General features: G+C 44.4%; 1 protein-coding gene across 1 annotated transcript; it reads left to right on the forward strand.

The window, feature by feature from the left end:
• Positions 1–27,820, forward strand: LOC135568882 (alpha/beta hydrolase domain-containing protein 17C). Its single transcript, XM_065015656.1, has 3 exons — positions 1–883; positions 21,122–21,294; positions 26,911–27,820. The coding sequence occupies exons 1-3, from the start codon at positions 399–401 to the stop codon at positions 27,135–27,137; spliced, it is 885 nt and encodes a 294-aa protein (XP_064871728.1). The 5' UTR covers positions 1–398; the 3' UTR covers positions 27,138–27,820.
• Positions 27,821–27,948: the final 128 nt, after the last annotated feature.

Here is a 27,948-nt window from a genome sequence, read left to right on the forward strand (position 1 = left end):
GACCGGAAATCTTATATTTGGCGTTACTGCTGAAAGATATGGCTGCATACATTGTATTAGCCTGCTAACTCGACGTTTACTTTTGACATAAGCTTAATTATTCGACCAACGTTTTGAAATTGTATGATAACAAGCAAGTTATATCGCTTCTGTAGACACAAAAAAAATCGTTAACCATGTTAACGACTTTCTGAGTTTTTAAAATCACGTTAGCTATCAAGCTATACAAAGGAGAAACCAGTTAGCCAGCTACTAGCCTAGCTAGTACTAGGTGGCTAGCTAGTTTAGCTCCTTACGAAGTGTTTTATTGTTATTTTGTTACCAGAAAGATTTTTTAAAAAAAACATAGCTGGATACATTTGCTGGTGTTACAAAGAAAAAGTGCCTATCGAGCCTCAATGCCCGAACAAGGCCCAAGGATGAATGGTTTTTCCCTCGGCGAACTATGCTGGCTATTCTGTTGCCCGCCCTGTCCCAGTCGCATCGCATCCAAACTAGCCTTTCTCCCTCCCGAACCCACGTACTCCGTACACACGGATGCTAACGGGACGAGTAGCCTGCATCTAACCGAGCGAGCAGACTGGCAGTACTCCCAACGCGAACTGGACGCTGTCGAGGTGTTCAACACCAGAACCAGTCGGGGAAACCGACTGGGTTGCATGTTTGTACGATGCGCACCCAACAGCCGGTACACGTTGCTCTTTTCCCACGGTAACGCAGTGGACTTAGGCCAAATGTGCAGTTTTTACATCGGCCTCGGTTCGAGGATAAATTGCAACGTCTTCTCGTATGATTATTCGGGCTACGGTGTCAGCAGCGGGAAACCGTCAGAAAAGAACCTGTATGCGGACATCGAGGCTGCCTGGCAGGTGCTAAGGAACAAGTGAGTATAGCACTAGCCTATACAGCCAGTGTCAACAAGCTAACATGCAAGCTACATAGCTAGTTGGGTTTATTGTATTGGGCTTTGTTAGTTAGCTAACGTTTGCTAGCTACTGTACTCCATTTCTATCCCCCTCCACATTTGGTTGCTATGACAACCACTATAACATGCCTACACAGCTTTTTTTTTTGCCTACACAGCTGAGAGCAGTGCATTAGCTATTCATTTATATGGCTGAGAGGACTGTTAGGTTAGGTTAGGTTCTGTGCACACGTTTAGGTGGTAGTTAGTTGCATAGTGATTTGATACTTCGCACATATTCAATTGATTTTGTGGCATGCTACTCTAAACATGTCCAGAAGCTTCCATGTTTAAACTTTGATGATCTGTGCAGGCCAGACAACTTCTCTTGAAGCCCACACTGGAACTTTAAACATTAATTTACAATAGTTTGCGTCTTCTACTTAATCAGGTAAAACCTTCTGAATGAGTCCAAAAACATTGATCTTCCAGAAATCATAAAAACAGGTTTGACTTGTCTCCTCTTTATGCCGAGGATGGAGAACTTTAGTTATAAACTAGCCATAGCAGATGACACTAGCTTACTAGCCCAGCTATGAGATGCTTATGGCAGGGTCAGGGCAGGTAAAGCCCCGCCTTATCTCAGCTCACTTGTCACGATAGCAGCACCCACCCGTAGCACGTGCTCCAGCAGGTATATTTCACTGGTCACCCCCAAAGCCAATTCCTCCTTTGGCCACCTTTACTTCCAGTTCTCTGCTGCCAATGACTGGAACGAACTGCAAAAATCACTAAAGCTTGAAGACTCATATCTCCCTCACTAACTTTAAGCACCAGCTGTCAGAGCAGCTCACAGATCAATGCACCTGTACATAGCCCATCTGTAAATAGCCCATCCGACTACCTCTCCCCCATACTGTATTTATATATATATTTTTTAGCTCCTTTTCACCCCAGTATCTATACTTGCACATCTATCACTCCAGTGTTTAATTGATATATTGTAATTACTTCGCCACTATGGCCTATTTATTGCCTTACCTCCCTCCCTTATCTTACCTCATTTGCACACACTGTATATAGACTTTTTCTACTGTATTATTGACTGTATGTTTGTTTATTCCACGTGCAACTCTGTGTTGTATGTGTTGAACTGCTTTGCTTTATCTTGGCCAGGTCGCAGTTGTAAATGAGAACTTGTTCTCAACTAGCCTACCTGGTTAAATAAAGGGGAAATGAAAACAAGGGAGCATCTGCCCTCCTATGCAAGAAGTGCCCTTTTTACTGTTGCCCTTTTTATAAACTCATTACTTTTAACATTTTATTTTTAGTCTCTTTTCTCAATTTGAAATGCAACAAATTGCCTGTCAAACTAGATACTTTCTCATGAACTCATTAATCTTGATAAAAGTCCCCTCCCTTCTGCCACCACGCGCGTCCTCATCGCATGCACCAGCTTCCCACCTGCGCTGGGCAGTGAGTTTGAAATTAATACTGCCTATAGGTTACTTTGGAACTGCTGACATATGTTCCTCAAACTGTGTAGTGAGATGAGGTTAGATACACTTTGAATGCATAGTGGTTTCACTTAGTGATGCACCGATATGACATACCAATATCCAATATTTTCCTTGCCAAAAAAACTATACCTAAATTTACAATTGTAGCTGCCTTTAAGCGTTCTAGTGCAGTTTAAATAGTTGAAACACACACACACTGACCAAAAAGTTATTTTGTCGGCATTTACATATGTCCCCTTTACCAGTAAAACATAATCAAAACCTCCTTCTTTTACTTACTTGGCTGTGCTGTTTCATTGTTCATTTGTTCGGTCTCAACCAGGATTTCATCATACCTGTCAAGCAGTGAAGTTTCAGCTCTGTCTCTCTGTGGCCTCTCTTCCTCGGTGCGCACTGTCACCGTGTCCGTTTCCATCTTGTCCAGCGGTCTCTAACATTTCACGTAAACCCTGTTTCTTGTCTGCATCAAAGTAGAGGTCCTTGTACCTAGTATTAAGCAGGGTGGCGACACAGTAAAGAGGCTCAGAGAGAATGCCACCGAATCGCTTGTTCACAGCTTCGAGTACTTTTGCAAGTTTTAACTGCCGATACAGACTGTGGGGTTTTGTTGAGCAGGCCTTTCAATGCCATGACAGAGGGTATCCCGTCTGCTACATACGCAGTTGATTAGCTTATTTCTTGAGTCCGTTCGAATGGCGCTAGGAGTGTGTTCATGTTTCCAAGTTTCAAACATGTTCTCAAAAGCCATTGAAATGGCAGCAGTGGTATGAGAACCAGCACATTCTTGAGCATGCAATACGGCTTTCCTCAGTACAAAATCCTTGTCGTCCCACTGTTGCTGTCAGACTCCGCATGCTCATGGGGCTGACATCGCTGGTCCAAATGTCAGCCGTGAAGCTAATGGTAGTAACATGGCAAGTAACTCATATATGTGAGTTTCAACAATACTGTGTAACTCTGGTAGGGCAACATCTGAAAAATGGCGCCTACTTGGTAGTGTGTACCGGGGCTCGACCAGTAGGCGAAAGCCTTCATCATCCACGACAGAACGGTTGATTGTCAAGGGAAATTAATTCCGTTATCTTGGCGTTAATGGATTTTGCCTTTGACTTGTCTCGCTGAAATTTCCTTACTCGTTCAAATGACTGCTCAACTTGAACTTGTTTAGTTGTTGGAAGTCTGTGCTTAGTATTTTTCAGATTTTGTTCTGTGTAGCACTGTGTTTTTCGTGGCGTCATTACGTTATCAGCTTTGACATCGGTTTTGCATATCGCCATTAAACTAGACATCGGGCCGATGCTGATTGTGGCATTTTTAGCTAATATCGTCCGATTCCGATATGTTCACCGATATATCGTGCATCCCTCATTTCACTAGCTGACCAATCTCACAATGTGTGTTAATAACTTCTTATGGCTGCAATCCCATTGTAAATGTAAATGTAACGGGACCGATATGACAACAGCCAGTGAAAGTGCAGGGCGCCAAATTCAAAACAACAGAAATATCATAATTAAAATTCCTCAAACATACATGTATCTTATACCGTTTTAAAGGTAATCTTGTTGTTAATCCCACCACAGTGTCCGATTTCAAATATGCTTTACAGCGAAAGCAACACAAACGATTGTTAGGTCACCACCAAGCCACAGAATAAACACAGCCATTTTTCCAGTCAAAGATAGGAGTCACAAAAAGCACAAATAGAGATAAAATTAATCACTAACCTTTGATCTTCATCAGATGATACTCATAGGACTTCATGTTACACAATACATGTATGTTCTGTTTGATAAAGTTCATATTTATATAAAAAATCTGAGTTTACATTGGTGCGTTACGTTGACTAGTTCCAAAAACATCCAGTGATTTTGCATAGCCACATCGATTCAACAGAAATACTCATCATAAATGTAGATGATAATACAAGTTATACACATGGAATTATAGACATACCTCTCCTTAATGCAACCGCTGTGTCAGATTTCAAAACAACAACAAAATAAGCAAACCATGCAATGATCTGAGACGGCGCTCAGAAAAATAATCAAATTAGCCGCCATGTTGGAGTCAAAGAAACCAGAAATGACATGATAAATATTCCCTTACCTTTGATGATCTTCATCAGAATGCACTCCCAGGAATCCTAGTTCCACAATAAATGCTTGATTTGTTCGATAATGTCCGTTATTTATGTCCACGTAGCTACTTTTGTTAGCGCGTTAGGTATACAAATCAAAACGATCATACAGGTCGAGCATTACGGACAAAAACTTCAAAAGTTATATTACAGGTCGAAGAAACATTTCAAACTAAGTATAGAATCAATCATTTGGATGTTTTTATCATAAATCTTCAATAAAGTTCCAATCAGAGAAATCCTTTGTGTCTAGAGGAGCAACGGAACGCAGGTCGATATCATGTGGAATGCGCGTGACCAGGAAATGGCTCTCTGCCAGTAACCTGACTCATTCAGCTTTTATTCCAGTCCCACAACACAGTAGAATCCTCATTCAACTTTCTAAAGATGGTTGACATCTAGTGGAAGTCATAGGAAGTGCAACTTCATTCATATCCCACTGTGAATTCAATAGGACCAACCTCAGATTTCTCACTTCCTGTTTGGATTTCTTCTCAGGTTTTTGCCTGCCATATGAGTTCTGTTATGCTCCGACATCATTCAAACCGTTTTAGAAACTTCAGAGTGTTTTCTATCCAATAATAATATGCATATATTAGCGACTGAGGAGCAGGCCATTTACTCTGGGCACCTTTCACCCAAGCTACTCAATACTGCCCCTGCAGCCTTATTAATCTCTTAGGAATATTTTAATACATTACTCTGCATTTTCTTGGAACCATTAGTGTCCCTAAAAATTGTGAAATATAAGCTGTGTTAATAAAATCGATTCATTCTATAGGCTACATTTAACAGGCTTGATCACTCAAGTGTGAGTCTACCAGTTCAAAGCCAAGTAGAAAAGCCTTTCAATTCAAACTGTGATCCTTATTAGGTCGAGGAATAACCATTTTGCATTCTACTATTACAACTTTCAAGAGTAAGTTGAATCCCCCACCCCACACACACACACAGACATTTTGCCAACCACGGGTCTAGACTCTAGCTAGCCACCATATACTAAAATATCCACACCAGCCACTAGCCAGCCAACCAAATATCATGGCTATATTATGAATATATTATTTAAAAGCATTGAAGATAAATCATAACCAGTAAAAATATTATAGGTCTAGCTAACTAGCAGATTTACATTCATCGTCATCAACATCAATGTTCAGCTGATAGCCTACCCTCTTTTCCCCATGTCAATCATGTCTTTGGGCCACACTGGGTGGCAGGTAGTGGTTAAGAACATTGGGTCAGTAACAGTAACAGAGAGGTCATTGGTTCTAATCACTGAGCAGACTTGGTGAAAAATCAGTCTGTGCCCTTGATCAACCCCCTTAACCCCAATTGCTCCTGTAAGTCTGCTAAATGACTCAAATGTAACGAACTAGCTTGCAATTTGTGATGAGTGAGTGTGAGGCCTTAATAAATAGGCCTATGCTAAAATATAACTAGCTACAGAAGCAGTTTGTACAGTATGTTATGCATTTCTACATATGAGTTCTGAAAGTACATGTTTTTTTATATGGTGCTTTTTCTTTTTATCACCTGTCCCCCGAAAGGTCTGTGCACGGTCCTGCACACCACCAGTGTTCAACAAAGGACTAGGGGCCTTGGACTAGCTCCTTTTGTTATTTCCAACCGTTTTCAAGCTACCTTTTCTTATTGGGCTATTGTCGCTTGGCAGCAGTTGTCAAGCAAAGTGGTGTCAAACCAGTTTCCCTGGACTTGTTTGACACAATCAGCCTTTTCAGGAGAATTTCAGCTGTAATTGAGTGAGCAAATGAATGGCTCTATAAAGTTAAAGTGGGCTGTTGCTGCCCTGACGTGCTTCAGGAGAAGCCAGTGTGACACATTGAGAGCCTGCCTTCAGTGCCTGGTGATAAAGCCCCCTTCAGTCACAATGGCCTGGTGATAATGTCCCCTAGTGTAGGAATGCACGTGTGTTTTCAATTGTGTAAGCCTTTCATCATTCCTCTCTTAAACAGAAGTTTGAGTGATACATGTTTGCCTGCCTGTAGGCAGGACTGTGTCATTATCAACTTCCCACTATTTCAACTAGTTTAATTTGCATTCTATTCCGCTGCCTTCCGATGGGTAATGGCAGGAGCTTCTCCATCATCAACCTCACAGCCTACCTGTCTTGGGGTCTGCCACCATATTTGTTATATTGTGTTTATTGTACTTATCAGTTCAGTGCAACCAACCGTGTGGCATCTTTACCAGTGTTGCAGCCAACTTCACATCATTCAATGCTCTGTGAGCTTTCTTTGGCCTTTTGTAATACAGCTATGATTACAGAAGAACAAATGACTTCCACACTGTAATTCATTTTGTTTGGTCGCTGTCACACACTGATCAATAATCCTCACGCTGAACCTCTTCCTCAAATGAACATGAATTAAAAATAGGCTCGCAGAAGAATAACACGTACTCCAGCCAGGCCATCTCATCTCCCATTCAAAACATGTCTCTAATTAAAACTGGATTTGACAGATTGTCTGAATGCCATTGAAGGGAGAGCCTTTAACAAGTCCTCCTTTTGTGCATTAAACATGAAAACATTTCATTATGCCCTGACCCTCCTGAGCTGCCTGCCCATGCATGAAAACACTGTTAATCATTCCTCTCTTTGGGGTGGCCGGCGTACCTGCGGAAAAGATGTATGTTTATTCAATATCTTTTTAATCACATTTGGTGGGAAACCATTAAAATTGTGCCTGAAACAAACACGTGCACGCACACAACCAATTTGATTTCTTAGAAATGAAATAGACCTACCTCGGGCTGCTCTCTTGAATTGGACAAAGTTGACTAGTGTTCAGTTATTGAGATGGCTTCATCAATACTGCTCATTAACGGCTCACTTGATGTGGTGTCTCATTCCTGTTGAGTGGTTGTAAAGCCTCTGCTGAGGAGAGCCCATATCTCCCAACCACCCTGCCTGTAACTCACTGACTTCACATCACTCGGATGCCGTTGATTTAAAGGGATTGTTAACCCAAAATATCAGTCTGTCTGCAGGTTTTAGACTTAAAGGGGGCTGTTGTGTCGATCCCACTATATGCGTTCAGAGAAAACCGCAGGCCTCAATCCCATTTGAATTGTAAAGATTGTAAATGGTGCCCATCTTTTCCACTGTTTGACTTGAGACTGTTTTTTAGGTATATGTGAAGGAATCTGTCATTCTTTTATACAGGGGTGGGTGGTGAAGTAGGCCTATCCCTTGAAGCAGGGTGCACGTTTTTGTTTTTGCCCTGCACTACACAGCTGATTCAAATAACCAACTCATCAAGCTTTGACTATTTGTATCAGCTGTGTCGTGTTCGGGGGAAAAACCAAAAGGTGTAGTTCGGAAACCCTGCCTTGAAGTATGCCATGCAGTTAGTTGGCACTATTATATAGGCTAGGCCTAGGTTAGGACCAATATACTAGGGCTGGACGGTATACCGCTATTGATGCACGGACCGGTTTGGGTATTTACTTTACTTTCTATAACGGTATTTCAGTGTTTGGTTTGTTAAATGTGATACGCCACTTAGTTTTTATAGTTTACTCCACTACTTGAGTTGTCTCGCTCCCTCTCACCAACCCCGCCCCCTGTCACTCAAGGACTGCAGTTGTTAGTATTGTAATTCCTAATTCTATGAACGCCTCCATTGAGAATCTATTAGTATTGTAATTCCTAATTTTATGAACGCCTCCATTGAGAATCTATTAGTATTGTAATTCCTAATTCTATGAACGCCTCCATTGAGAATCTATTAGTATTGTAATTCCTAATTCTATGAACGCCTCCATTGAGAATCTATTAGTATTGTAATTCCTAATTCTATGAACGCCTCCATTGAGAATCTATTAGTATTGTAATTCCTAATTCTATGAACGCCTCCATTGAGAATCTATTAGTATTGTAATTCCTAATTCTACGCCTCCATTCTATTAGTATTGAACGAACCTCCATGGCTTTTTCATTCCTTGTCACGTCAAACAACACTATTATTCATTCATAGTGGAGGTTGTGGACAGGTGTCTTTTATACTGATAACAAGTTCAAACAGGCGCCATTAATATAGGTAACGAGTGGAGGACAGAGGAGCCTCTTAAAGAAGAAGTTACAGGTCTGTGAGAGCCAGAAATCTTGCTTGTTTGTAGCTGACAGGCCTCATCTTTTTAAGTGGGAGAACTTGCACAATTGGTGGCTAACTAAATACTTTTTTGCCCCACTGCATGTGACGCGTATTGCCAAAATAACCGGCAAGGCCCCCCCAAATGTATTTTCTGCACAACCTGCCCTGAATGACAGGTCGCCATTGTGTTGTGAGACGAGCCTGATGCTGCTCACCTTGCATCGCTCACCGGGATATTCTCTCCAAGCTACATTCATATTAATGTCATGTCAGTTGTTTGAATAGGCATGTGCAGGCCTCCGTCCTCGTGCATTATACGGTTATTTTCAACACCGGTAAGGGCAGTCACAAGGGACAGATTCCTCGAATGTCATTGCTATCAGAGGACAATGAAAAGAAAGCAGAAAAACCCTCCTTTATTGGTTTCATTCTTTTATTACTACTTGTCTTTCTCTGCCATCCCTCACTGTTGCCGGGGTAACGCTGGCGGGAGTGGAGGCGTGCCCCGGCATAGATGAAGTGTGGTTTCCCCCATGCCCTGAGACAAGATTACCTCCCCATTTAGAGGAGATGGTTGAATGCTAGGGAAGGGCCAGGCACAATATCCCCAAGCTTCCAGAAATGGTCTGTTATAATACCCTACCTGTAGAATCAATTCAAATCCAACCTTATGTAGGCCTTCTGAACATGCAGCTGAACATGCAGGTTACTCAGTGCATTAAAAGTACTGATAAGAAAGTACCAACTCATCAAGCTTTGATTATTTGATTCAGCTGTATAGTGGTAGGGCAAAACTCAAAACGTGTGGGGGGGGGCAGGACAGAGTTTGAGAAACCCTGAGCAAGTACACTAGTTCTGTGTTGGCCTGAGTCACTTGGCGCTCTGCCCAAAGGAGTGCACTATAGGAAATGAGGTGCCATTTCAGACTTGTAAACTAATTTACGCCTTCTGATTTAGACTGGTCTACCTAGCTAGCACAAGATGGGCTACCTCAACCTCCCTGGCCTTGGTAATGCTCTGCAGGCAGGTGTGATATGTTTCTCCGGATTATCACAGGAGCTGCTTTATAAATGAGGTCACCCTCTGCATTAATCTGCCCTTGGGTACAGTAATATAAAGTCCTGTGGATGCCATACCCTGCCTAGTAACACACCGGCTGCATTTCATTCCAGATAGGTTTGTCTCCTTGCCTGCTCAACGTTTCCAAGATGGTCGTGCCATGTTATTGTTGCCATGCACAACTTCTCTACACCAGCTCTAGTCACAACCTCACCTGGCCATGCACATCTTCTCTACACCAGCTCTAGTCACAACTCCACCTGGCCATGCACATCTTCTCTACACCAGCTCTAGTCACAACCTCACCTGGCCATGCACATCTTCTCTACACCAGCTCTAGTCACAACTTCACCTGGCCATGCACATCTTCTCTACACCAGCTCTAGTCACAACTCCACCTGGCCATGCACATCTTCTCTACACCAGCTCTAGTCACAACTCCACCTGGCCATGCACATCTTCTCTACACCAGCTCTAGTCACAACTCCACCTGGCCATGCACATCTTCTCTACACCAGCTCTAGAGTCACAACTTCACCTGGCCATGCACATCTTCTCTACACCAGCTCTAGAGTCACAACTTCACCTGGCCATGCACATCTTCTCTACACCAGCTCTAGAGTCACAACTTCACCTGGCCATGCACATCTTCTCTACACCAGCTCCAGAGTCACAACTGGTTTTGTGGAGGAACCCTCCTTCTTTCTTAACATGCACATCAATAAACAAGCTAGTGTTTGCTAATGTCGCTCATTAGTTCTCACACAGCCCCATCATTTAGGCTTAGCCCCATGCTGCACGTCTGTTTACGTGCAGCTAATAACATTGCACTAAATTATTCATTGGTGGGAGGCTTAGCTTTATCAATCCCGCTGAATTAATTTGACCCTTTTCCCCACCCATAAAGCATGTGAACATTGAACCATATCCACGATGGGATTAAGTCATTACGGCAAAATAATTGAAAACTATTTAGAAAAGGGGTCTGGAATATAAGTTGTGCCCACTTTCTAATCCTCCACAGCTGTCGACATGTTATGGGGATTTGGGACAAAATCAAACACTCACTGTCATGTTGGCAGTGTCTTCTCAGAAGCCCTCAGTGGTGCATCATGGTATCTTAGTGCTCCAGGGACTAAGGACTAGACAGAGCATAGCCCTACACCAGTTGTTCCATCCTCCAGAGGGGATGTGCTTTTTAATGCTCCTTTTCTACAAGCGTTAAGGCCCTTCTGCCCCACGGGGGTGGAGTAACACCATGCCCCTTTTTGTTTTCAGGCAAATAGGGTCAACAGGCCAAATGGTTACAATGTGGGTGAAGCACCAGGATGCTCCCTCAGGATGCTCATCCTGTCTCTTCCCTGTTCCCTTCCTACTGTGGCGTGGTCTGGCTAGCCTCATAGCTATGGCTGGTGCTCTGTGGGAGAAGCAGATTCTAGTCTGGACAGTAGAGTATAGGCCAAGCTAAAGAGAGGCTGGGTTACAGTTGATGGTAATGCTGTAGGCTATTAGTATTAGTAGGCTGTAGGCTATTAGACCATGTGACCTGACATGGGAAAACTCCAGGGCCTAGCTTAAAGATATCCTTTGAAAAGAAAGGAAAAGACGAAACTCTGAAATCCTCTATACCATGCAGCACCCTTCCGCCCCAATGGCCGGTGGAGTATCAGTTTCAACGCAGCACCCTTCCGCCCCACGGGGGTGGAGTATCAGTTTCAACGCAGCACCCTTCCGCCCCACGGCGGTGGAGTATCAGTTTCAACGCAGCACCCTTCCGCCCCACGGGGGTGGAGTATCAGTTTCAACGCAGCACCCTTCCGCCCCATGGCGGTGGAGTATCAGTTTCAACGCAGCACCCTTCCGCCCCACGGGGGTGGAGTATCAGTTTCAACGCAGCACCCTTCCGCTCCACGGGGGTGGAGTATCAGTTTCAACGCAGCACCCTTCTGCCCCACGGGGGTGGAGTATCAGCTTCAACGCAGCACCTTTCTGCCCCACGGGGGTGGAGTATCAGTTTCAACGCAGCACCCTTCCGCCCCACGGGGGTGGAGTATCAGTTTCAACGCAGCACCCTTCCGCCCCATGGCGGTGGAGTATCAGTTTCAACGCAGCACCCTTCCGCCCCACGGGGGTGGAGTATCAGTTTCACGGGGCTCCACGGGGTGGAGTATCAGTTTCAACGCAGCACCCTTCTGCCCCACGGGGGTGGAGTATCAGCTTCAACGCAGCACCTTTCTGCCCCACGGGGGTGGAGTATCAGTTTCAACGCAGCACCCTTCCGCCCCACGGGGGTGGAGTATCAGTTTCAACGCAGCACCCTTCTGCCCCACGGGGGTGGAGTATCAGTTTCAACGCAGCACCCTTCCGCCCCACGGGGGTGGAGTTGACCAGTTGCGTATGGTTTGAGCCTAGATGTTGATGGGCCTTTGTGCCTCATTTGCACTCTCCACAGCCTGTGACTAGTTGTCAGATCTGTCTAGGTGGTCTCTGCCAGGCTGTTTTCCAGTGAAACGTTTGAATCATGACATGAGTAAAGACCTCACACTCCTGTGCCTCCCACTGATGGACATCTCTCCTCTTCTCTCACCTCTCCTCAGGCTGTCCATCCCAGTGCCTCAGGCATCCATGGACATATGACCTGACCAGTTGTGAATCTCCTCTGTCCTCCTAAGAGAATACTACTCATGCTGTTTAACAAGTTGTTAATGAGCATCTTTAACCCAGCATGTGATAACCTGGTAATATATGTATTAGTCTTAAATAAGACATGGGGACAATGAATGACAATTGGTGCATAAGATGAGTAGCTAGATGGAAACACAGGGCAATAGGCTGAAACGTGGCTAAAACCCAGATACAGAGAATAACTATTGTAAAGAATCAAATAACTCAATTACGACAACACAAAGAAAACAAAAACAGCCAATATACAGGAAAGGACAAAATGGTAGGAAATTAAAAAAGTAAAATCTCACATTCATTATTAATGCATTGAGAGCGGCGAATGGGCTTGTAGAATGCCAAGGCTAGGTCTCGCTAAATGTCATCAGAAGTTCAAATTAAATTGTCTGTACCGACGAATACCCGAGGCCCTTGCCCCTTTGTCCTCTCCACGGAGCTTACATCCTTGGAAATGTTCTCTGAACACATTTGCACATACTGTAGGCTGCATCATGGTTTAAAGTGGCTTCCTCTCCTCGTCTTCTCCTTCATCTGACAATTTGAAGGTTGAAAGTATTGTTGGTAGTGTCTACTTGGAATTCGCATGAGTACAAATGAAGGCAAGGAGACGAGAAAACGGGAGGAAACTACTTGAGATGCACGCCTGGAATTTGCTAAATTCTTAGGCAGGATGCTCTGAATAACAACCAATAAGATCCTCTCTTCAAACAAAAGTGCTCAACTCCAACTTCTTCTAACAAACGATTCTTCCAATTAAACATATGATGTATTGTGATAGAAAACACCAAAGAAATTCACTAGTATGGGTGAGCTGGTATTTGTAGTCGTATTTCCACAACAAGTTTGGTTTTGTGATGTTTCAAGTCCAGTCTGAGGATTTAATTCACCTCAGAGCTGGGGTGTTTTCAGGGCAAAATGTAAAGACTGGCAACCGGAGGGTCAAGTTTCTGCCTGAAAACATCTGGAAATGTTTGTTTTGGCTCCCATGAGCCGTTTCGCAAAACTAAGACTACTGTATATAAGGCGCTTTATCTCGCGAACACCCTTCTCTCATGACACAAAACACTCTTTTAGTTCATGTCCAAGGCACTTAGGGCTTGCTTTCATTATTTCTGCTACCTGTTAACTCTCTTCTTCTGGTTCTAGTGAATGCTCGAGTTCAACTCGGTGCTGGCTTTTTGACTTCAAGGTTAAGAAGGTTGATTTCAAGTCTGTATATTTGGCATGCTATGATGATTAGTCTACTGTTATAAGGATTCAGCAGCCCACAATGTAAGGACTTTTTGAGCGAGCACAAGGTTTCCCAGTACAACTGCTTTCATTCTTGCTCTGCTCTCTCTCAGCCTAACTCTTTCTCTCACCATTTATGGTAAAAAGTATGACGTGTACGGGGGAATGCAGACCTAGCCTATATATTGGGCTACAGTTTGTTGGTTTGTTATGTAGTGGACTTTCTTGAGGTCAATTCAGTGCTGGCCTGGACGTCAAGGTTGCCCTGTCGTTCTAGCCCCATTTTTCCATTGAATCTCACCAATGGATATTTGTTTATGGAAACATGGCATCTGCACTGGGCTTGACTCCTCTTTTGAATATCTCTCTTCCTCTCTAGTAGTTCTCTCTCTGTAGCTTTCCTTCCATTCAGTGCCTCTGGTGTTTGGACAAGTGTTTTCACTGAACACTTTATTTTCCCTCACTCCACATGTCACTGCGTCTCCAAGCGGTGGGTTATGATCAATTCCCTGATTAGCTTGGAATAAGAGAATGTTCTTGTTTTTGTCCAGTTTAAACGCAATTCCATTTCCTGTCCATTTTTCTCTCTCGAGCGAACAGCCCTTTTTCCAGTGATACTTTGGCAGTGGATGTCTTTTAAATTCCACATATGAAATCACAACTTGGTGTCTCAGTGACTTTTTGACCTGTTTATCTCAATGCCTGACCTTTACTCAGGTCAGGGGTCGTTATTCCTCATGTTGGAGACCCACATGGTTTGTTTCAGGCATTTTTATTTTCTTCTAACCCGGTTCTAATATACCTCATTCAACTAGGCTTGAATATTCACTACATTGGTGTTAGAATGGCGTCTGATATGGTATGTTAATACTGGGCTGGAACTAAAATCCTGTACACCTTGTTGCTTTCTCCAGAACTGGGAGAACTGAGCCTTTGGGACGACAATAACAGCTGTGTCTGCAAACAAAGATGTCCAGCCTGTGATGCCTTAGCAGGGGAATTTAAAAGGGAAGTGGACTTCTCATCCTTTTAACATCCCTGGTTAGTAAATGCCTGCTTCAAACTTAAAGCGTCAATCAGCAGTCGAAACGATAACAAAGCGTTTGCTAAAAAGCTGAGGGACGGCACTATGGATGCAAGGACTGACCATCCATGATATTAAAATAATAGTTTTAACCATGTTTTAAGGTTATACAGTTTTTTTGTTTTTACATTTACTTTGTTTACAAACATTGGAGTAAAGTTTATTTTGCGTTCTGATGGGGTAGGACAGTTGAACTAAGCTCCTGAGGCATTTCTACATTATATTCTTTAAGAATCAGTGGGTCCATATTATTAATTTACAAGTCACATTTTTTGTAGCTACTGCAGCTTGCCTCTAAGGCCAAAACCATCAGCTTTTCCTCCTGGATGGAACCGTTAGATTTGGCTCGGGATCTTGTTATTAAAGCTCTCTTGGCTGACCGGCTGAAAAGCGAGGAGCATGTTGTTCACTCACTCCTGTTTCTGTGTTTATTTCTTGGTTACACTATTTTCCTCACTCACCTTCTTGCTCTCTCTAGCTGCCTCTCTCAAACACACACACACATGGTAATTTGAAGGATCGTGGGGCCGTGACTCGTGTCCTGTAATATAGGTATCTTATTGATACCGGCTCAGTTTCCTACTGTAGGCAGTTGGCTGCCTAGTGATTGCAACATTGGAATTATCCGATGTGAATAGGTGGCAACAATGTTTAGTTTCCAAGTGCTACTGAATAAGCTCATCTGAAATGCACCAATTCCACATGATCCACATGACTCTGCTATATCAATCCATTCCAAATCTTTATACTATACATGACACGGCCGACATATGTTGGTCTGGTCTAGGGCAGCATCAGAACTGCTGGGACCAGGCCTGAATAACACAATTTGCCTCTAATTTACTTGCATTTGCAGCGGACTTTTTCCTGCTCAAAGTGAGCCGCTGCTGTTGGAAGTCCAAACTGTCCAACTCCTTGGAGCAGCTTAATGTGCATCAGCCTCGTTACTGTGTCTTCGAGAAGGAGCGATCTGGAAGCCATCGGCCTCGTTACTGTGTCTTCGAGAAGGAGCGATCTGGAAGCCATCGGCCTCATTACTGTGTCTTCGAGAAGGAGCGATCTGGAAGCCATCGGCCTCGTTACTGTGTCTTCGAGAAGGAGCGATCTGGAAGCCATCGGCCTCGTTACTGTGTCTTCGAGAAGGAGCGATCTGGAAGCCATCGGCCTCGTTACTGTGTCTTCGAGGAGGAGCGATCTGGAAGCCATTGGCCTCGTTACTGTGTCTTCGAGAAGGAGCGATCTGGAAGCCATTGGCCTCGTTACTGTGTCTTCGAGAAGGAGCGATCTGGAAGCCATTGGCCTCGTTACTGTGTCTTCGAGAAGGAGCGATCTGGAAGCCATCGGCCTCGTTACTGTGTCTTCGAGAAGGAGCGATCTGGAAGCCATTGGCCTCGTTACTGTGTCTTCGAGAAGGAGCGATCTGGATTTCCTCAGGTCTAGGACCGGATATTTTCGTTGAGTTTCTAGCCGGACATTTTTCCAGACGGACAGCTAATGATCTTTACATCGCCTCCTGATGAATTTTATCGCTTATTAACGTTTACTAATACCTAAAGTTGCATTACAAACGTATTTCGAAGTGTTTTGTGAAAGTTTATCGTCGACTTTTTGAATTTTAAAAAATGACGTTACGTTTTGAAACAATGTTTTTTTCGTTTATCACACAGTCTACATATAACGATATCTAGGCTTTATATGGACCGGTTTAATCGAAATAAAGACCCAAATAGTGTTTATGGGACATCTAGGAGTGCCAACAAAGAAGATGGTGAAAGGTAATGAATGTTTTCTATTTTATTGTGCGGTTTGTGTAACGCATGAAATGCTAATTATTTTGTTTACGTCCCCTGCGGGTCTTTTGGGGTCTTACATGCTATCAGATAATAGCTTCTCATGCTTTCGCCGAAAAGCATTTTAAAAATCTGACTTGTTGCCTGGATTCACAACGAGTGTAGCTTTAATTCGATACCCTGCATGTGTATTTTAATGAACGTTTGAGTTTTAACTAATACTATTAGCATTTAGCGTAGCGCATTTGCATTTCCAGAGCTCTAGTTGGGACGCAAGCGTCCCGAGTAGAAGCAAGAGGTTAAGAAGTTTTAGGTTGTAGTTATAGGACTATTTCCCTCTATTCCATTTGTATTTCATTAACCTTTGACTATTGGATGTTCTTATAGGCACTTTAGTATTGCCAGTGTAACAGTATAGCTTCCGTCCCTCTCCTCGCTCCTCCCTGGGCTTGAACCAGGAACACAACGACAACAGCCACCCTCGAAGCAGTGTTACCCTTGCAGAGCGAGTGACGTTTGAAACGCTATTATCTCGCACCCCGCTAACTAGCTAGCCATTTCACTTCGGTTACACCAGCCTCATCTCGGGAATTGGTAGGCTTGAAGTCATAAACCGCGCAATGCTTGGCGCACAACGAAGAGCTGCTGGCAAAACGCACGAAAGTGCTGTTTGAATGAATGCTTACGGGCCTGCTGCTGCCTACCACCGCTCAGTCAGATACTTGTATGCTCAGTCAGATTCTATGCAACGCAGGACACGCTAGATAAACTAGTAATATCATCAACCATGTGTAGTTAACTAGTGATTATGATTGATCGTTTTTTATAAGATAAGTTTAATGCTAGCTAGCAACTTACCTTGGCTTACTGCATTCGCGTAACAGGCAGTCTCCTCGTGGAGTGCAACGAGAGGCAGATGGTTATAGAGTTGGACTAGTTAATTGTAAGGTTGCAAGATTGGATCCCCCGGGCTGACAAGGTGAAAATCTGTCGTTCTGCCCCTGAACGAGGCAGTTAACCCACTGTTCCTAGGCCGTCATTGAAAATAAGAATGTGTTCTTAACTGACTTGCCTAGTAAAATAAAGATGAAATAAAGGTGTAAAAAAAAAAAAAAAAAGTGTCCAAAAATATAGATTTCCGATTGTTATGAAAACTTGAAATCGTCCCTAAATAATCGGCCATTCCAATGAATCTGTCGACCTCTAATCTGGGCAAATGTTGCCCAGTCTGGGTGTACTTAGCTGGTCCCTTATGGGAACCTCACATCTTTTGTGTGAGTGAAAATAGAAACACACATGAATTTCCCAGGATCCTGAGGATTCATTAACCCATGCAGTTTATTTGCCTTTGAAGTTAGAGCACGTCGACTGGCATTTCTATCAATTAATAAAAAGCATTAGGCATTGAGCCTGCAACATTTTGGCTGACTATCGGCTTTTCATTAATTTTGTTGGGTCCAAAAGCCAGCATTTACTGGCTAACGGAAACCCTGGCGCACACCCTCAAACACAAACACACCCAATCGCACACCTCCTTCAACCGTCCGCCTCCTTAGCTGGGCCTAAGTCTACAGCGTAATTTCATGGGTAAATTTACATGCACCTGCTCACCTTCCACATATTTAGCCATGCCTAACTGTACGGCGTGTTGCGTGTTACATCTTAGCTTGTGGTGAGTTGTGTAAGCATTTGATTCACCCCCATGCATTCCACACTTTCTTGGAGTTCTCAGAGTTCATTCTAAAAGGCCCAACAAAGCAGAACGTGACATTGAGGGCAGTCTCAGGGAACACGATGTACAGCACTCCCTTCCTCTCTGCCTTGCCTGCCTTTGTACGCACACACACACACACACACACACACACACACGGGGTTCGCAGCTGTTTTGTCTCCTCGGCAACTTTCGCCATCAAAGGGGACTAGCCTTTCGAAACCTTTGTGAGACCCAGCCTTTAGGTCACGTATCAAATGTGTTTCCATTTTGTTGGCAGACTTCACCGCATACCTGACACACAGCGCCCCGAAGATCGGGTTCCCTGAGGTTTGTTCTCGCCATGGGAAAGCCTGCCAAGAGTGGAGGAGGAGGAGTGGGAGAATGAAATGTAGGGCTGTCCTCTCGCTACCTCTGTCCTCCACCCATCCATCCCTTATTTTTATCTCAATGCTCTAGCTTGAGTTTTTATAGGGCAGAACTGATGCCTGAAGTGTGTGTGTCAGTGTGCCAGGCAGACAGCTGCCCCGGCCTCAGCACTGGCAGCCAGGCTTTAAAGTGACAAATGATCCTCCCCTATTCGGCCTGCTGCCTCCCACTACGAGCCTAGAGACTAAGCTATATAGTAACGTAGCTTAGCTACATACAGTGTATATATAAGTATAGCTCTGTACACAAGTCTGGATTTAACTACACAGCTCTCCTTTCACTGTGTAAACTCAACTCTAACTGATGTGCTGATAAGAGTAGATGTTTAATGTCAGTCGGATTTGATAAGGGTTAAGTATATCAGTGTTTGGTAAATAAGAATTACAGTCTCTAGAAGCTTATTTCATGACATCCTCTAGCTCAATTGGCAGAGCCTGGTGCTTGCTACTGCAAGATAGTGGGTACAATTCCTGGGACCATCCATACATAAAATGTATGCCAGCATGACTAAGTCGCGTCGGGCTAAAAGCCTCTGCATTATTATATTGCATTGTTTACGTATTACATTGTAAACTTTCTGTTATGGCGTGTTGTTGTACAGTGATGTCATGTTGGGTTAGATAGGAGATATTGTCTCCTTGTACAGTGATGTTAGTTAGGAGGAGGTATTGTCTCCTTGTTGTACAATGATGTTAGATAGGAGGAGGTATCGTCTCCTTGTTGTACAGTGATGTCATGTTGGGTTAGATAGGAGATATTGTCTCCTTCTTGTACAGTGATGTTAGTTAAGAGGAGATATTGTCTCCTTCTTGTACAGTGATGTTAGTTAAGAGGAGGTATCGTCTCCTTGTTGTACAGTGATGTTAGATAGGAGCTATCGTCTCCTTGTTGTGCAGTGATGTTAGATGGGGGAGGTATCGTCTCCTTGTTGTACAGTGATGTAGTCTGGGTCCGATATCTCCTAGGAGGATGAAGACGGTGGTAGTCTGGGTCAGATATCTCCTAGGAGGATGATGACGGTGGTAGTCTGGGTCAGATATCTCCTAGGAGGATGACGACGGTAGTAATCTGGGTCAGATATCTCCTAGGAGGATGTTGACGGTGGTAGTCTGGGTCAGATATCTCCTAGGAGGATGATGACGGTGGTAGTCTGGGTCAGATATCTCCTAGGAGGATGATGACGGTGGTAGTCTGGGTCAGATATCTCCTAGGAGGATGATGAAGGTGGTAGTCTGGGTCAGATATCTCCTAGGAGGATGTTGACGGTGGTAATCTGGGTCAGATATCTCCTAGGAGGATGATGACGGTGGTAGTCTGGGTCAGATATCTCCTAGGAGGATGACGACGGTGGTAGTCTGGGTCAGATATCTCCTAGGAGGATGACGACGGTGGTAGTCTGGGTCAGATATCTCCTAGGAGGATGACGACTGTGGTAGTCTGGGTCAGATATCTCCTAGGAGGATGACGACGGTGGTAGTCTGGGTCAGATATCTCCTAGGAGGATGACGACGGTAGTAATCTGGGTCAGATATCTCCTAGGAGGATGATGACGGTGGTAGTCTGGGTCAGATATCTCCTAGGAGGATGACGACGGTGGTAATCTGGGTCAGATATCTCCTAGGAGGATGTTGACGGTGGTAGTCTGGGTCAGATATCTCCTAGGAGGATGACGGCGGTGGTAGTCTGGGTCAGATATCTCCTAGGAGGATGATGACGGTGGTAATCTGGGTCAGATATCTCCTAGGAGGATGACGACGGTGGTAGTCTGGGTCAGATATCTCCTAGGAGGATGATGACGGTGGTAGTCTGGGTCAGATATCTCCTAGGAGGATGTTGACGGTGGTAGTCTGGGTCAGATATCTCCTAGGAGGATGACGGTGGTAGTCTGGGTCAGATATCTCCGGTAATCTGGGTCAGATATCTCCTAGGAGGATGTTGGACGGTGGTAGTCTGGGTCAGATATCTCCTAGGAGGAGATGATGATCTGGGTCAGATATCTCCTAGGAGGCGGTGGTAATCTGGGTCAGATATCTCCTAGGAGGATGATGACGGTGGTAGTCTGGGTCAGATATCTCCTAGGAGGATGATGACGGTGGTAGTCTGGGTCAGATATCTCCTAGGAGGAGGAGGATGTTGTTGACGGTGGTAGTCTGGGTCAGATATCTCCTAGGAGGATGACGGCGGTGGTAGTCTGGGTCAGATATCTCCTAGGAGGATGATGACGGTGGTAGTCTGGGTCAGATATCTCCTAGGAGGATGATGACGGTGGTAATCTGGGTCTGATCTATTAACCTTTATTTTGTTTCTTTCCTTTTTTTTCACCCACTTTCCTTCATCTCCTTGTCCACAACTATCGGTCTGTCTATCCCCCCATCTTCTCTCTCTCTCTCTCTCTCTCTCTCTCTCTCTCTCTCTCTCTCTCTCTCTCTGTGTCCTAACCTCCTTCCTATCCAGGTATGGAGTGACCCCAGAGAACATAATCCTGTACGGTCAGAGCATCGGCACGGTACCCACGGTGGATCTGGCGGCGCGCTACGAGTGTGCCGCCGTCATCCTGCACTCACCTCTTATGTCCGGCCTGCGAGTGGCCTTCCCTGAAACGCGCAAGACCTACTGCTTCACGCCTTCCCCAGGTGGGTTATTATGGGGTGAGATGGTGAAGAATAGGGCTCCCAGGTCTCGGTCTCTGGCTGGCCTCTATCAGATGCCTGTATTATCCATAGGGTTTGTATTGTGTCCCCTAGTCATATTCCATAAGCAGATACTTCCTGTGCTGCTTTATTGTAAAGGGTCGGAAAACTAGAAAATAAGTATTGGTTATCAGATGGAGAACAAGCTATTAGGATGAGAAATACTGTACATTTGGTGCAGGTGGGAGGAACAGATAGCATCAAACTGTTATCAACCCTCAGCCCTGACACCTGTGGAATAATGGCATCAAACTGTTATCAGCCATGAGATCTGTGGGACAGCGGGCAGAAGAGGAGGAGGGGGGTGGAGAGCGAGCAGAAGTTGAATCTGCAAGTGGCTCTCCTAATCTGGTACTGCTGTAGAGGACTGCTATAGAGGCCTACAGGTAACTGCCAAAATAATGGAAACACTTGAGTAAATGAGGGTTCTGTGTTCTCTGTTATGGTGTGGAGTGCATTATCCTGGCATGGTTTAGGACCTCTCATCATCCCCTTATAGGGTCTCTGTTATGGTGTGGGCTGCATTATCCTGGCATGGTTTAGGACCTCTCATCATCCCCTTTTAGGGTCTCTGTTATGGTGTGGAGTGCATTATCCTGGCATGGTTTAGGACCTCTCATCATCCACTTACAGGGTAGGGTCTCTGTTATGGTGTGCAGTGCATTATCCTGGCATGGTTTAGGACCTCTCATCATCCCCTTATAGGGTCTCTGTTATGGTGTGGGCTGCATTATCCTGGCATGGTTTAGGACCTCTCATCCCCTTATAGGGTCTCTGTTATGGTGTGGGCTGCATTATCCTGGCATGGTTTAGGACCTCTCATCATCCACTTACAGGGTAGGGTCTCTGTTATGGTGTGCAGTGCATTATCCTGGCATGGTTTAGGACCTCTCATCATCCCCTTATAGGGTCTCTGTTATGGTGTGGGCTGCATTATCCTGGCATGGTTTAGGACCTCTCATCCCCTTATAGGGTCTCTGTTATGATGTGGGCTGCATTATCCTGGCATGGTTTAGGACCTCTCATCCCCTTATGGTTTAGGGTCTCTGTTAGGTAGGGTGTGGGCTGCATTATCCTGGCATGGTTTAGGACCTCTCATCATCCACTTACAGGGTAGGGTCTCTGTTATGTGTGTGCATTATCCTGGCATGGTTTAGGACCTCTCATCATCCCCTTATAGGGTCTCTGTTATGGTGTGGGCTGCATTGTCCTGGCATGGTTTAGGACCTCTCATCATCCACTTACAGGGTAGGGTCTCTGTTATGGTGTGCAGTGCATTATCCTGGCATGGTTTAGGACCTCTCATCCCCTTATAGGGTCTCTGTTATGATGTGCAGTGCATTACCTGGCATGGTTTAGGACCTCTCATCCCCTTACAGGGTCTCTGTTATGATGTGCAGTGCATTACCTGGCATGGTTTAGGACCTCTCATCCCCTTACAGGGTCTCTGTTAGAGTGCCTTGCAAAAGTATTCATCCCCCTTGGCATTTTTCCTATTTTGTTGCATTACAACCTGTATGAAAGCTTCGTGGAATCTGTGTGGGTAGCTGGACAAGTAGGATGACTGACAGTGAAGGTGAACAGGTGATCATGTGTCAGGTGACAGAGGAATGGATGAGACTGAGGCAGGAATTCCTTTAACCATAAAGTGGTATATTTACTGAGTAGTCTGTGCTGCATCACAAAGGAAACAGAATAACATGTATCCAATCAAACTCATAATCACAAAGATCAAGTCATAACAATCATTCATTATTAACATAATTAGGGAATTCAACAATCCAGTTCATTAAGAAGTCAATAGGAATCATCCTTGAGTCATTTATGCTCGTAACTATTTATCATAATCATGAGAAGAAGAATACAAACAGTGATCGGTTATTCAATCTATAATCCCCATTAGTTTGATATCAGAATCGATCAGTTCAGCAAACAATGACGTTTCATATTTCACCCTTTTCAAGTGTCTTCATGTGTACATGTCATTTCATTACATATTAACCATATATCGATGGCATAATTGGCCTGTGATGATCCGTAGGGCTGTGATCATTGACCATTCACATTACACAATAGGTTTGAAGCGTGCGCTCCAAGCCGCACTCCGCGTTAATAACTATAAACAATAACTGATGGCCCACTCTCCTGATCGCAACAGATAGTTCAGATGAGAGGTAACAGAGTCGGATTAGACGGAGTTAAGGAAGAGAAAGCAGCGAGATGGGCGATGGCGATTTCCTCCTTTTATGCAGTTGAGATCTGTGGGATATTTCCACCTGACCTAATTAAAGCACTCCTGGCCCAGCTGAGCAAGTGGCCTTGAATTAAAAGATTCTTCCACCAACTCTATGGGCCTTTTCTACACTAATTGAAATTGATTTCTATTTGGATTTCACGTAATGGACATGCACAAAATCGTCCAAATTGGTGTAGTGAAATGAAAAAATAAGATGTTTCAAAAAAATGATAACTAGAAAAGTGGTGCGTGCATATGTATTCACCTCCTTTTCTCTGAAGCCCCCTGGTGCAACCAATTACCTTCATAAGTGGCATAATTAATTAAATAGATTGCACACAGGTGGACTTTAAGTGTCACATGATCTCAGTGTGTGTATATATATACACACCTGTTCTGAAAGGCCCCTGAGTCTGCAACACCACTAAGCAATGGGCACCACCAAGCAAGTGGCACCATGAAGACCAAGGAGCTCTCCAAACAGGCCAGGGACAAAGTTTGGTTATAAAGTTATAAAAAAATATCAGAAACTTTGAACATCCCACGAAGCACCATTAAATCTATTATTAAAAAATGGAAATAATATGGCACCACAACAAACCTGCCACAACAAACTCACAGACCAGGCAAAGAGGGCATTAATCAGAGAGGCAACAAAGAGACCAAAGATAACCCTGAAGGAGCTGCAAAGCTCCACAGCAGAGACTGGAGTATCTGTCCATAGGACCACTTTAAGCCGTATACTCCACAGAGCTGGACTTTACGGAAGAGTGGCCAGAAAAAAATAAGCAAACTCTTTTGGTGTTCGCCAAAAGGCGTGTGGGAGACTCCCCAAACATATGGAAGGCGGCACTCTGGTCAGATGAGACTAAAATTGAGCTTTTTGGCCATCAAGGAAAAAGCTATGTCTGACGCAAACCCAACACCTCTCCTCACCCCGAGAATACCATCCCCACAGTGAAGCATGGTGGTGGCAGCATCATGCTGTGGGGATGAGGGGCTGGGAAATTGGTCAGAATTGAAGGAATGATGGATGGCGCTAAATACAGGGAAATCCTTGAAGGAAACCCATTTCAGTCTTCCAGAGATTTGAGACTGGGACAGAGGTTCACCTTCCAACAGGACAATTACCCTAAGCATACTACTAAAGCAACACTCCAGTGGTTTAAATGGAAGCATTTAAAAGTTTTGGAAAGGCCTAGTCAAAGCCCAGACCTCAATCCAATTGAGAATCTGTGATATGACTTAAAGATTGCAGAACCCATCCAACTTGAAGGAGCTGGAGCAGTTTTTCCTTGAAGAATGGGCGAAAATCCCAGTGGCTAGATGTGCCAAGCTTATAGAGACATACCCCAAAAGACTTGCAGCTGTAATTACTGCACAAGGTGGCTCTATAAAGTATTGACTTTGGAGTGGTGAATAGGTATGCACGCTCAAGTTTTCATTTTTTTGTGTGTCTTATTTCTTGTTTCACAATATAAAATATTTAGCATCTTCAAAATGTGAGATTATAGTCTTATTCCACCTGGAATGTGAGGATCCTGCTTTAAAGCTACAATTTCTGAAGGAAGAATTCTGCTAGCACAGTCAGTGTGTTTAAGGGAGGGGAAAAGTACCTGTAATTGGGGAAAGAGGTTTGGAAGTCTCCTATTGGTATTTAAACAAATTTACCGCCTGGTGATGTCAGAACTCCAGCTCTTACACTAAAAGGGCATTGTCCGCAATGTTGCTATCATTCCAACCTCATTTTGTGTGTGTGTGTACGTGTACATACATACATTAATACCAAAAAGTATGTGGACAGCTGCTCGTCAAACATCTCATTCTAAAATCATGGGTATTAATATGGAGTTGGTCTCCCCTTTTCTGCTATTGGAACATTGCTGCAGGTACATGCTTCCATTCAGACACGAGCATTAGTGAGGTCAGGCGCTGATGTTGGGCGATTAGGCCTGGCTCGCAGTCATGCTGAAACAGGAAAGGGCCCAAACTTTTGCCACAAAGCTGGAAGCACAGAATCTTCTAGAATGTCATTGCATGCTGTAATGTTAAGATTTCCCGTCACTGGAAATAAGGGGTCCGAACCATGAAAAACAGCCCCAGACCAATATTTATCCTCCACCAAACATTACAGTTTGCACTATGTATTCGGGCTTGTGACATTCTCCTGGCATCCGCCAAACCCGGATTTGTCCATCAGACTGCCAGATGGTGAAGCGTGATTCACTGGCAGCTTCAATAAATAGTACCCGCAAACACCAGTCTCAACGTCAACGTTGAAGAAACAACTCTGGGATGCTGGCCTTCTAGTCAGAGTTGCAAAGAAAAAGCCATATCTCAGACTGGCCAATACAAAGAAAAGATTAAGATGGGCAAACAAACACTGGACAGAGTTTTGGCTTTTTCTTTGTTTTGCAGGTACTATTTAATGAAGCTGCCAGTTGAGGACTTGAGGCGTCTGTTTCTCAAATTAGACACTAATGTACTTGTCCTCTTGCTCAGTTGTGCACCTGGGCCTCCTACTCCTCTTTCTATTCTGGTTAGGGCCAGTTTGCACTGTTTTGTGAAGGGGGTAGTACACAGCGTTGTACGAGATGTTCAGTTTCTTGGAAGTTTCTCACATGGAATAGCCTTCATTTCTCAGAACACGAATAGACTGACGAGTTTCAGAAGAAAGTGCTTTGTCTACACTGTATTTCTGATCAATTTGACATTGTATATCTCGATATATATCATATGTGTATATATCATATGTAGTGCACATAAGGTGCGCACACCCCCTCTGTATGATGTGTAGTTAATGGTTTGGCAGCATGCTGTGTGGAGTCGGTCTCTCCACCCCTGCTGTTACTGCACCGCTACAAGACCGATGGATACACTACTAATGCCCCCAAGGAGGTCCATTTGTCTTAATGTGTTTTTCTTCCCCACTCTCTCCCTTTTCTCTCTTTCTCTCCCTTTTCTCTCTTTCTCTCCCTTTTCTCTCTTTCTCTCCCTTTTCTCTCTTTCTCTCCCTTTTCTCTCTTTCTCTCCCTTTTCTCTCTTTCTCTCCCTTTTCTCTCTCTCCCTTTTCTCTCTTTCTCTCCCCTTTCTCTCTCTCCCTTTCCTCCCTTTCTCTCCCTTTTCTCTCTCTCGCTTTCCTCCCTTTCCTCTATTTCTCTCCCTTTCTCACCCTTTCCTCTATTTCTCTCCCTTTCTCACCCTTTCCTCTATTTCTCTCCCCTTCCTCTATTTCTCTCCCTTTTCTCTCCCTTTTCTGTCTTTCTCTCTGCTGCGGGGGCTTTGTTAAAGCATTGATAAACTGTAACCCGTCTCTCTCCCCAGCATCGACAAGGTGTCCAAGGTGGCGTCGCCGGTGCTGGTGATCCACGGCACGGAGGATGAGGTGATCGACTTCTCGCACGGCCTGGCAATGTACGAGCGCTGCCCGCGTGCCGTGGAGCCCCTGTGGGTGGAGGGCGCCGGGCACAACGACATCGAGCTCTACGCCCAGTACTTGGAGCGACTCAAGCAGTTCATCTCCATCGAGCTGCCCACATCCTGATCTCCCTTGGCCTCCTCCACTAAAACCTAGAGGGGGGCTGCGTATCAAGTCTAAAATGGCTTCCTTTTTTCTTTCCTTGATCTGTGCAGAGAGAAGTGGATTGGTGGAAATTTGATACCTGAAATCCACCATGTTGGTTTGTATTGTTTATCGGGGCAGATGTTGGAAAGGAGGGGAGGAAGTGTTGAGATGCTTCCCCCAGGGCTTAACCAGGTCAGGCTGAGCTGAGCCAGGCCAAGGCATCCCCGGCGCTCATATGTGGACAGGTCCCAGGTCTCTTTGCCAAAGAGCTAGGGCCCGCTCAGTATTTGCACTTGCTCTTCTATCTGGATCTCGATTTGATTCTCCTTCTTGCTCTCCCTCTCTGCCGGTGGGGATGTGATAAATTCCCTCTGCGATCTTGTTCTCCCTATTTCATCTGTTTCGCTCTCTTTTATGCTCATGATTGATTGACTTTGTATTCTTTTCTACCTGATGAAGAACAATCTGTTTTGCACCTCAGATACACGATTGATGTTCTTGCTTGTTTGTGTTTGTTAAATATTGTTTTGTCTTTTTTTTCCATTCAGGGTGAATTGAAATGAATGCACTTTTATTGTGCAGATATGTTCAGGTAATCATACTGTATGTTCTTTGTTATCTTATTGACATTCCATGTTTCACTACACAGAATCTCATTCCCATCTTGTTTTCAAGGCCAGTGTGTGACTGTGTGAGAGATGCGTGTGGTTGAAAAACATCATTACCCAGCTCACCCCTGGGTGTCTCACCTCCTGTAACGATGCTCTTTTTAACACACCTGATCAGCCCC

The sequence above is a fragment of the Oncorhynchus nerka genome, unplaced genomic scaffold (assembly GCF_034236695.1).
Source record: "Oncorhynchus nerka isolate Pitt River unplaced genomic scaffold, Oner_Uvic_2.0 unplaced_scaffold_1360, whole genome shotgun sequence".
NCBI lineage: Eukaryota > Metazoa > Chordata > Actinopteri > Salmoniformes > Salmonidae > Oncorhynchus > Oncorhynchus nerka.

What these genes read in the sequence shown, in the direction of transcription:
- LOC135568882 (XM_065015656.1), top strand. Translation starts at nt 399, where the DNA reads ATGCCCGAACAAGGCCCAAGGATGAATGGTTTTTCCCTCGGCGAACTA. An exon ending in TGGCAGGTGCTAAGGAACAA is followed by an intron (nt 884 to 21,121) that starts GTGAGTATAGCA and finishes CTTCCTATCCAG; the next exon opens with GTATGGAGTGACCCCAGAGA. An exon ending in GACCTACTGCTTCACGCCTT is followed by an intron (nt 21,295 to 26,910) that starts CCCCAGGTGGGT and finishes AACCCGTCTCTC; the next exon opens with TCCCCAGCATCGACAAGGTG.